This window comes from Acartia tonsa, chromosome 2 (assembly GCF_053477335.1).
Source record: "Acartia tonsa isolate MP-2025a chromosome 2, ASM5347733v1, whole genome shotgun sequence".
Classification (NCBI taxonomy): domain Eukaryota; kingdom Metazoa; phylum Arthropoda; class Copepoda; order Calanoida; family Acartiidae; genus Acartia; species Acartia tonsa.
Genome location: NC_137261.1, coordinates 9,177,126 through 9,189,458, shown reverse-complemented (window position 1 = coordinate 9,189,458; position 12,333 = coordinate 9,177,126). Strand labels below are relative to the sequence as shown.

General features: G+C 30.9%; 2 protein-coding genes across 2 annotated transcripts in view; both read left to right on the top strand.

Moving 5' to 3' along the window:
* Window positions 1–12,333, top strand: part of LOC145304025 (uncharacterized) — a 465,321-nt gene that overhangs the window by 429,796 nt on the left and 23,192 nt on the right. The gene's annotated exons all lie outside the window — the stretch shown is intronic.
* LOC145303999 (uncharacterized) overlaps window positions 1–12,333 on the top strand; it is a 29,686-nt gene that overhangs the window by 12,273 nt on the left and 5,080 nt on the right. The window contains exons 6-8 of the mRNA XM_080145750.1: window positions 7,019–7,100; window positions 9,333–9,436; window positions 10,400–10,479. Of these exons, the coding sequence (XP_080001876.1) occupies window positions 7,019–7,100; window positions 9,333–9,436; window positions 10,400–10,479 (266 nt within the window). The remainder of the gene's footprint in view (window positions 1–7,018; window positions 7,101–9,332; window positions 9,437–10,399; window positions 10,480–12,333) is intronic.

Below are 12,333 nucleotides of genomic sequence, written 5' to 3'. Positions count from 1 at the left end.
CTTAAGGAGTAGGGCATGCATAATTTAGGATAACAAATCTATTTGAAACCAAATTGATGGTGGGATAAATTAGCAAAGCCCCAATATGCTAAAGACGCAGTCACTATTCTGCTAAGTGAGCTAAATGCGTTAAAGTCCAGTTTTTTAATTATTTTATTGTTAATTTTATGCTTAGTTTTAATTGTGTTTTAAATTGCCCATTTCTGCTAATAACTTTTTGCATAAATAACCCGAGGAATAATTTAGTTAATTTATGGGTGTAAAATTACATGTATTTAAAATGCCCTTTGCAACCAAATTAAGAAGCACAGCCACTCTATATTTTTACTGTTTGTTAGTAAGTATATCTGTTGGTCTCGTATTTAAAATCAATAGTGTAACCAACTTGCAACAAAGTGTTAAGCGCAGTTACTTTATATTATGTGCAGATCATATGTGTGATGATATTTATGTTATTTACAATCAGGGAATCTTATATGAAAGTAACAAGACGTTTGCTTATCTATTGTCGAGTTGTCTTTCTAACTACTGGGCCAATATGGTTTTCCTTTACAATATATAGCTTCTCATAGGTTCTGGGAAAGTTTATAACTATTTTGTGACTACACGAGGACACTAAAGTTAAAATAATATAGGTAAATAAAGATAATTAATGAAAAGGAAGAAAAAATTATTGCTGTAAATATTATTTTTTTATCCTAACATATTTGTAGATTATCTTCGCTACTGTAGGATATAATCATGCTTGTTAAGATTGATTTGCACATATTTGGCCACTTAATTTGCTCCTTTTAAGGCTACAGCCATAACTTTTTGTATACCATGCAAACACAAATAACTCAAAGAGTTTACATTAAAAAAGGTAAAAAAAACAAGGAAGATTTAATAGAGTACTTGTGAATTAATAGCAAAAGAGAATAATACATCTTCCTTAAAGAACTTGAATATCCTTTAGAGCATTACAGACATACTCACAATCAAGTACGCGGTAAATAGTAGATGGTAATTGATTAGAAAAATCGGATCTACTGCAGTTCACGGTAAAATATTGCTGGTAACGCAATTTTCCAAAAATCTATGAACTTTAAAGGCTGCCAGCTGCCAAACGGCTGAACGTACAGATCATGCCCTCACACTGTTTTAAGCGGCATAAGAAGGCCTACAAATAATCTAGAATAGCCATAAATCAATAATGCATAATTATCTCGCAGTGCAGAGAAATGCGCGAAAAAGACCTATTTTACGCGTTTTTTCTTCAGTAAAGCTTTCCCTGTGCATCATTGGATCTTGGCTATTCCAGATTATTTGTAGGCCTTCTTATGCCGCTTAAAATGGTGTGCGGGTATGATCTATACGTTCAGCCGTTTGGCAGCTAGCAGCCTTTAAAATTCATAGATTTTTGGAAAATTGCGTTACCAGCAATATTTTACCGTGAACTGCAGTAGATCCGAAAAATCTTTACCCAAAAAAATGTTAATGTTTGATTGTTAGTTACTCTATGAGTACGCCTATTTGAAATATATTAATCATAATTTTTACTTTTTGTTTCACACTCTTTCTGACAAGATATACATATACAGGATACGTAGATGAAGATCAATTAAAAGAATTACCCCATCTCATATTATAATGTCTTTGTATTTCCTAGCCAGAAAACAACATAATTTCAACAATGCATCCCTATTTCAAAAAGATAAAACAAACCACTAACTCAATTTTCAACTCAACTTTCCGTCCGTAACTCTACTGATGAAATTGTATATACTGTTTATGATACAATGCAATGCAATGCAATAAATAACTATTAGGATATTAAATTTTTGTGGGGATATTTGTTATTCTCCGATTTGAGATAGGTTTCTGAAATTTTTATTAAGATGCTTCTGATCTTTATATTAACTCACTTTGTCTCATTGTCTATCAAATGCTTTAATTATAATATTTCTTATGTTTAGAGGCTTTGTTACTTGGTGATATTATCATCCTTGTTTAGTCCTTATTCCAATCTGGAACAAAACAGAACTATAGCTTTAAAAAATAAAGACAGCTCTGTAGATTAAAAGACCATAAAAGGAAGATAGTTAATAACGTATCTGCTACCACCTTCTTTTTTGACGTCTTCATTATGACGGTGATTTCATAGCCAATTTACTATTTTGTACTTTTTATTGTATATGCCATTTCCGTCTTGAATCAACCGAGGCATCCTTGAGAGTTTAAAAATAGTTATCTTTATCAGTTGGAGTAAAAGGATTGACTTGTTCAACATAATAAGTAGTAAGAACTAGGAAATTGTCATGCAATGAAAGGGTTGGAAGTAAATTAAAGAAAATTAATAAAAGTTGTCATTGCTGAAATAATGTCAACATATATAACTTTAATATAATCGATTATTATTAATAGATTAGAATATGTCTTTTTGGTCAATTCGTTCATCAAGTAGGAAGGTTGAGAATGGGGTAGATGGTAAGCATCGTTATTTAAGCTAGCTACAAGTTTTACTTTATTAGAATACATGATTATCTGGTGTAAGATCCAAGGAATAATTAATACCTTCTAGTATTTCATATTTGTAAAGCGACCATGTGTCCACCATCTTATTTTTCTGACATGTTCATAATTTCGTGAATTTATTATCCTTGCATGTTAATAATACAATTCTTCAAAATATTACACATTTTAATAAGTTGGCAATCTGAACTTTTTCTTTTAATTTAGTGTGGTATGGGCTAGCTTTCCATATTTGCAAGTAATTCCATAATTCATAATATTAAAAATAGGCCTTTAATTATACTACAGTTTTAAACATGTTTTCTCATTAGTTGGTTTTAAAGCTTTTTAGATGAATCTTGATTGGGCGGTAAAAACTAGCAGTGTCTAAACTTTCTAACAATAATCTTAATCGAAGCTTTTTATGGTGCCCAATGGCCTACCATTGGTCAATTAAAATGTTTACTGATCTGCTATTAGAGACCTTGTCTGTGTATTGGCCTATCATTGGTCATTTATATTGTATAACGTCATTTTTTATAGGTACTATAAAGAGTTTCATCTAAATCTATAGAGAATTACATATATTTTTCATCCATAGTCTTATCTCTAATGAATTTTCTTTGGTAATAAAGGTTTTTAATTTAGATTGGCAACTGCTAAAGACAAAGGATATTGTATAAAAGGGTATTTAATATAAAATATTATCCTAGAAGTCACGATTTTAGTCAAAGTGTGGGATATTCAAGGATTTGCCATCCGTTAATAAAAACGCGGCAACGCGCAGCCGCATCAAGTAAGAGAAAACCGCACAATTCATTTAAACTTATGCTCTGCCTTGCTATAAAAGTGTATTTTTCATTGAGCAAGGATACTTATGACAGTAAATTTCATAAACTAAAGTTTTATAACCACATTATCTTATTCGTTGGCACAAACTCTTTGGTATTGAATTTGAGTTTGTTGGTTCCAAATACTTATAGCTACAGTAGAGGTAATTTTGTTCATTAGCCTATCTATAAAAGAGTGTTTATCATGGAGGACAAAAAATTCAAAAAATCCAAAAATTAAATCACTATACACGTCCTTGACTCCATATATAAAAATACATAGACAAACAAATACAAAGAAACTTTAAAATTAATATTCTACTCGTGAATTTTTTTTGACCTCTTATAATTATTTTTCGACTATTTTTTAAAAGTCCTAACATATTAAAATTTATTATAATTATTTTCTTACGGCTAAAATCTGCTTAAAATCTTTTTTAAAATATAGTTACCTTATTTTTTAGCATTTAAAGAAATCTTATAAATAAGTTGCACATCATCCAAGATTTGCTAATGAATAGAATATTGTACAAAAACATTACTTTTTTATTAATATTTTGATTGGTTTATTTGATCTTAGTGAAGGAGGTAGTTATATCTTCTTTCTTAAAAGTAAAGGATAATGCTAAAATAGATTTATTATTACTTGGATCATACACCAGATTATCATATACTCTTATACAGTGAAACTTGTAGTTGGCTAAATTAACGATCCCCCAATCTAACCCCTTTACCCCATCCCCTCCCCTCCCATGGGATGAACGAACTGACCAATAAATGATATCTATGTTATAGCAACCTGAATTGGCGATATTTTTCCCTGTCATAATATCCACGGATATTCTATATCCAATCTATTATATTCTATATCCAATCTATTCTATTCTATATCCAGTCCTCTTTACCCCATCCCCTCCACTCCCATGTGATGAACGAACTGACCAATAAATGATGTCTATGTCATAACCACCTGAATTGGCGACAATTTTTCCCTATCATAATATCCACGTATATTCTATATCCATTCTATTCTATATCCATTCCTCTTTACCCCATCCCCTCCACTCCAATGTGATGAACGAACTGACCAATAAATGATGTCTATGTTTTAGCCACCTGAATTGGCGACAATTTTTCCCTGTCATAATATCTCCATATATTCTATATCCATTCTACTAAAATTTGTCGGGTATTTATTGCCTAAAAATATTCGCAACAAAGCAATTTGTGTGCAAAACAAAAATAATGTTATGTATACTGTAGTGGATTATTCAAAAACTTGCTCATAATTCACAAATAGAGAGATAAGCAGATCAGCAGGAAGGGGACATTGTACTAGAAATTATACCGGTACCCAAAATTTTGAATTGACTTTCTCTAATTAGTTCGCTTAAAACTTTGGGTACCTCTATTAAAACGATCTTGTTTGGTTAGTTCAAACTAGCTATATCCAAACTTATCTTTACTCTACAGAAAGTGTAATTTTGTTTGTCATCTTTGGATATGTACAAAAAATGATCATCGATTATCATATCACTTAAGTCCCTTAGGTTTTTTTGACAGCTTTCTAGACTGTTAGCGGCCAAGCAGCAAGACATACATACCATTAAAAGAATAAATATAAAGGTATAGATGTATAATCCAGACAACCACCTGGTCCAAGTGTTATAGACTCTGTTCTTCTACTAGTAAATTGCTTTCTTCTGTTCTTTTGTAGGGCGTAGGCTGTTTTTTATATTTCCGACGCTATTAGCTGATTTCAAAAACCCAATACAAAATCGGAACATGGATCCCGTCCTATGGGTAGAGTTACATATAGCTCATGCCCCCTCTATTATTTTACTTTAATATTAAAAATTTAAAAGTAGTGTAAATTTTTTTCCCCTGCAAAAACAAAATTCCTTGTTTGTTCTGCAATGAATGTAGCTAGGATATATGTAAACACTTTTTAGTAGCAAAGCTACTTTATTGTTCACCATGTCTATACGCCATTTTGAATTTATACTGTTTACCTACCGACAGTCAAAATTATCGTTTAGAAATGATATTCGACTTATTTACTTTGCTTAATTTTGGTTGGAGGTTGTTTTGGTGGGGAGGGGGGGGGGTACCTTTCCTAATATTTTAATTCAACATTCATTCTATGCCTCTAAGATTTAACCTTGGGCGTTTGAAGGTGTTCAATCACTAAAGCAGATAAAATCATCAGAACCGCATATTATAACAAAATCAAAAGTTGTTCCTTAGCGTTAATCTCATCATTATACAACATATACAACCTTTTATACAAGCGAAGCTTTTCTAATATCAGGGTCCGTCCGTATCGGGTAGATAATTTTAGAATTGTCCAATAGATGTCAAATTTGGTATGGTGGTTTCTGTAGTAGTTAAGCAAGATTTAGAAAGCGTAGCAGCTCCATAATTACAGGATGTCCGTACGTCTATTTGATGTTATGTTGATTTTTAACCTTTTTAACAACAATTTTGTATGTGATATGATTATCCTTTTAATCTGATTTTTGGGGGTAATGATTCCTAGAAAATCAAGCTACAATTTTATAAGCAAAGCATCTCTTTAATCAAGTACTAAAAATGTGAGAATGTCTTTATTCATTTGTTATAGTGTCTTTTTACTAATATAAACCGCTGTGCGGATGTGATGATATGCGGAAGTGCAAGCACACCGCGTTCTAAACTGTTTTAGCTTTCAGATGATGGATCTCTTGTTTTCATTCAAACTTAACTGGGTTAAACTCGGTTATTTAGGGATAAATAAATATGCTATAGAAATCTTTTGTTATATTTCTTCAATTGTCCTATTCCTGCATTATTAAGGGAAGGGGAAGACAAAGATACTTTATTAATCAGCAAATATTGCCCCCCCCCCCCCAACCCCATCAATATTTTAACAAATTGTCCATTGTCTAATCCCTTAAGTTCCATGGATATTTGTTTGTCATAGGACTAAATGTTGTATTAAAGTAAAGTTGTACAGACAAAATAATTCATATCCCAAAAACAAAATAATTTCAGAATGTATATGGAAACTCTGATGTCAGTCCATTGTCTCCTCGCTCCCTATTCTTAGGTTAAAGCCCTAGGATGGCTTAAGGCTATTTTTCTGTCCCATGTAAGAACTATTTGTATGCCTTATAGAGCAATTATTTATATCAAACACGCTAAACATGTTTAATATATCTGAGTATCCCTGACTCTATTTTCTCTATATATTTCAGGGGTGGCATGATACAGATATATGTGATAAGAACAGCTCTCTGGCCCCGAGGCTCTCTAATTTGTCTATATATTTCAGGGGTGGCATGATACAGATATATGTGATAAGAACAGCTCCCTGGCCCCGAGGCTCTCTAATTTGTCTATATATTTCAGGGGTGGCATGATACAGATATATGTGATAAGAACAGCTCCCTGGCCCCGAGGCTCTCTAATTTGTCTATATATTTCAGGGGTGGCATGATACAGATATATGTGATAAGAACAGCTCCCTGGCCCCGAGGCTCTCTAATTTGTCTATATATTTCAGGGGTGGCATGATACAGATATATGTGATAAGAACAGCTCCCTGGCCCCGAGGCTCTCTAATTTGTCTATATATTTCAGGGGTGGCATGATACAGATATATGTGATAAGAACAGCTCTCTGGCCTCGAGGCTCTCTAATTTGTCTATATATTTCAGGGGTGGCATGATACAGATATATGTGATAAGAACAGCTCCTTGGCCCCGAGGCTCATGAACAAGAGTCACTGGAAGATGTCAGGCAATTTCAAAAATACCAATCTTAAAAAAAAACAAGCGTTACATGTTTTGCGTGCTACATGCAGACATATATTCAATGTGAGGGATCCTAAGCTTTTCTCTCGAAAGAAGGTGTATTAACTTTTATTTTTATAGCTAGCCGGTGCTTTTAGTGAGTAGTAGATGTAAAATTTTCCATAGAATTCAGATATGCAATCGGTTTTTTTTGTAGACCTCTTATTTTTTAAGTAATTTAAGTTAATACACCTTCTTTTAAAAGGATAATTGAATTGAAAAAGTTTATGTCAAACAACTTCAAATTAATCGGTCCTTATTCTCAAAGTGCCTAGTGATTTTAGAAACCGCCCCCCCCCCCCCCCCCCCATCCATGTTTTTTTTTTAAAGAATTTAAAATTATGTGGTCTAACCTAAATAACAAACCTGACCTAAAGTACAACATTTAAAACAAAATTATTTCTTAAACTTCAAAAGCAGAGTTTTAGAGATTATATACTCTTAAGTACTTTCAAAACTTGTGTACATTCTCATTGTACTGGATATCTGCCATCAAACTAATACAATTATTTGCTATAAGGAAAAACTATTAAAACAACAAAAGAACATTAATACTTGTCTTAATTGAATTTAATAATAACATAAAATGACGCAAATTAAGTACATTAGTAAAGAAATACAAATTGTTCACACCATTTAAACAAGAATGTGGTTTTTATAGAATATGCTTTTAAATATCATTATTTAAAAGTACAGGATGTCTGTATGTCTGTAGCATAAGATCTCACTAACCGTTTGACCGACATGATTCTCTTTTACAGTAAAACTTCTTACAGTTCCTGAAAAGTTTTTTTTTACTATGTATTTTAGAGGAGGGTATCTCCACCCTTCTTAAAAGAAATCGGCCTAGAAAAAACGATTCCCCCCACCCCCCAAAAATAATAAGTTGCCTTTTAAAATTAAATGTAAAGTTTAGGGTCGACTTAGCTTCTCCTCCCTTCCCTCACGTGCCCCTAGAGGCCTCTGGGGGGGGTATAGCCGGCAAACAACCCCTGTAAAATTGTAATTTTGTAGGCTTGCCCTTTCGTCCAAATAAGCATCATTGACCCCTATCCACTTTACTGCTGAATATTTCTTCCTGTCTCTGTTTGCAGACTAATTGATTCTAGATTATTTATAATAAAACAAGGACAATAACATCTATGAAAGCGAAGATCTTAAATCAATCCGTAGAACAAATGACCATTAACACTTATTAATGTCAGAACTAATAAGTAAAATATTAATTTAAAGGCATAAATATAATTGTATGTAAATTTTTATATAGGACGTCCAAGCTTTTAATTTTTTTTTGAGGAGGGGGGGGGGGTAAAATTAAAACTTTATAATTTTGGGGGTGGTTCCTATGGCACCCCCCCCCCCTTTGGACGTCCTTGGATGCTTTCTAATTCATATCTACAGGACTCACCACGCTAATTTTGAAATCGATAGGACAATTTAAAATGCTGGAATTAGCAATAAGAGCTTTCCGTTACGGAAAGACTGACAGACCCTAATTATAGAAAAAATCCATATTAAGAATTAACAAGTCTAAAATTAGGAATACAAATTCTTAGAAATAATAATATCAATAAACTAGTTGCCAAACAGCTACAAGTTATGTCCACACATCGTTATAAGTGACATAATGAAGTCTAAATTATCTGGAATAGAGGCAAGACCAAAAAATGCTCATTTAGCGACAGGCTAAAGAAAACGCATATAAAATATTTCTTTTTCGCAAATTTTTGTGCATTGCGACAGCATACATCAAATCAAGCATATTAATATATCAATTGTTTTTCATAATCTAAATCCTTGTTTTTGATTAGGTCTGTTTCTTGCAATAATAAATTATATTAAATAGCATAAAATAAGATATATTACTGTAATTCATAAAATTACATATTCTTACATACATATGTTTTAATTTTAATAAGCTTGATTTATGATTAGTCATTTAAAAAAAAAAAACAGTAGTTGCGTCCCTAGTGTTCATGAAGGGTAAGATCATAATTATAAAAAAAACCTCAAACTATCCCAAAGAATTAAATAGCCTAAAACATCCTGCCCCCTTTTTGAAGCTTCCATACTATTGAAAACTTGTTCTGTGGTAAGTGAGATTTAGCGGGGATGCGAAATTTACATGAACTAAAATATAAATATTATAATCTCTTATTTTGAAATTGCAATCCCATAGTGCGAGACTGGAGCTTGATATTCTGTATATTCCACTGTGCTTATTTCCTACTAGCCTTCCTAGCAGACCTTACTTTCTATACTGTCATACATAATATGAACAAGGTAAATATTTCCATTTTTTTCCACTGTGGATATTATATTCCATGTACATTCCACTGTGGATATTATATTCCATGTACATTCCACTGTGAATATTATATTTTATGTATATTCCACTGTGCTTATTTCCTACTAGCCTTCCTAGCAGACCTTACTTTCTATACTGTCATACATAATATGAACAAGGTAACTATTTCCATCTTTATTCAACTGTGAATATTATATTCCGTGTATAAACCACTGTTAATATTATATTCCACTGTGCTTACTTCCTACTAGCCTTCCTAGCAGACCTTACTTTCTATACTGTCATACATAATATGAACAAGGTAACTTTTTCCATGTATATTTCACTGTGAATATTATTTTCCATGTATATTCCACTGTGGATATTATATTCCATGTATATTCCACTGTGCTTTTTTCCTACTAGTCTTCCTAGCAGACCTTACTTTCTATACTGCCATAAATAATATGAAATGAACAAGGTAACTATTTCCATCTTTATTCCACTGTGAATATTATATTCCATGTATATTCTACTTATTTTCTAATAGTCTTCCTGTCACAGTTCATTACTGTTAAAATTTAGTTATGAATTTACAATCTTAATTAACTAGACTATAGTTTTTTTTTTACAAAACCACCCTTTGTATATGATTTATTGGATGTTGAATTTGCGTGATCTTAGTAAATCAATCGATAAAAATTGTTATTAATCTTTCCTTTAAGAAGTGTTTTAATGAATATTTTCTGGTTGCTAAAATGAAATCTACAATCTTGTTTAGTTAAATGGCATTGGTACTGTTAGTTAGATTGGAAATATCATTTATAATTTTGCAGTAATAAACTATGCTGTAAATATTAAATTCCATTTAAGTAATGACCTATAAGTTAGCTTATGATTATTTGATGGAAATAGCAAAACATAAAAAGATTAACTTAAGTTTTATTTTTTTATTTCAGTACGTGTTAACAATATTTCCTGTAGAGAGAGGCTTCCTTGCTGTTCTACTTATTACAGATTCAATACTAATAATATTCAGGTATTAAATAATAATCTACCCTCCAATATTCTCTCTAATAATAAGTATTCTTTGCTGTTCTACTCATTACAGATTCAATACTAATAATATTCAGGTATTAAATAATAATCTACCCACCAATATTCTCCCTAATAATAAGTATTCCTTGCAGTTCTACTCATTACAGATTAAATACTAATAATATTCAGGTATTAAATAATAATCTACCCTCCAATATTCTCTCTAATAATAAGTATTCCTTGCTGTTCTACTTATTACAGATTCAATACTAATAATATTTAGGTATTAAATAATAATCTACCCCTTAATATTCTCTCTAATAATAAGTATTCCTTGCTGTTCTACTTACTACAGATTCAATAATAATAATATTCAGGTGTTAAATAAAAATCTACCCCCAATATTCTCTCTAATATTAAGTATTCCTGGCTGTTCTACCTACTACAGATTCAATACTAATAATATTCAGGTGTTAAATAATAATCTACCCCCCAATATTCTCTCTAATGATTATTCCTAGCTTTTCTTATTATTAACTAATATATTAGATAATATATCTGTGCTTTGCTAATTATGAATGTTTTCATCCGTGTTTTTTTCTTTTCTTCAAATTTTTAATTGATATATTTTGCCTAGGAAAATTGAACAAAATATTTTTGAGTTTAAGTTAAAATTGCAACTCATTCTGATATTGCATTTTTGCAACTAATCAATTTTCATTAATGTTGTCTAAACATTTCTAGCAGCTTAGCTACTATGTATATAACAGGTATTTGTCTGACTACCAAGAAACATTTGTTATGCAAAAATGAATTTAGGAAAACCAGAACATAAATATATTTAAAAGAAAAAAATATTAAATATATACATTATATTTTTCTTACTGTATTATGCTTTACTGATTATTCACTGAATATTAAAAATATTTTTGAATTGTTATTATTATCAGTATTCTTGCCCCTTTATTTAAAAAAATGAATGTCCTTCCTTTACATGAATCAGCTAATTATTTGAAATTATTATTTATGTATGATTTTATAAACAGTAAGCTACCAAGTTCCTTTCAAGGTACATGGCTTCGCCGTAATCAATTACATACCAGAAATCTTAGAAACTCTAATATGTTTGATGTTAAAAAACCGAAGTTTAAATCTATTGAAAGATTTCCTAAGTATCATTTTCAAGAATTATGGAATAACCATTGTAATAATGATTTATTAACCCACAATCAATCAAGAAAAAAATTTATAAAAAATCTAAAAGAATCTTTGTTATCAAGCTTAACTTTAGTGTGTAACAACCCATTATGTCAAGAATGTAGATAAAATTGTATTTCTTTTCAATATTGTTTGAAATCTGATAAATCAATCAAAATCTATTTGTTGAAATGTTTTTTTTAAATTTCTATTATTGCAATAATGGTGTGAGACTTGTATGCCCTAATCAATCCTTCCTAATATCATTCTTTCCTCTCCAATATGATTTTATTTATTGCTTATTATCTTTTTTCTGTTTATTTGTCTTATCTATATGGCCTGTATGAAAACAATGTGTGAATACACATTACTGCATACTTCCTAGTTTTTAGGAAACTGCCATTTGGGAAGAAATTTTTTTTATAAATTAACCATATCAATAAAATTTGACTGTATATATAAATGTATATAATATTCATTTAATTCATTTATTATTTTGTTGTTTTTTTTTCTATGTATGTACACCCAAGAATAATAAATCTAATCTAATCTAATCTAATCTGTGTACTATACTATATCATATTTTAGTAAGAATCTAGAAGGTGTAATGGAGACCCAGGCCCTAACAGCACTGGTTATTCTTGCCACACTGTGTACT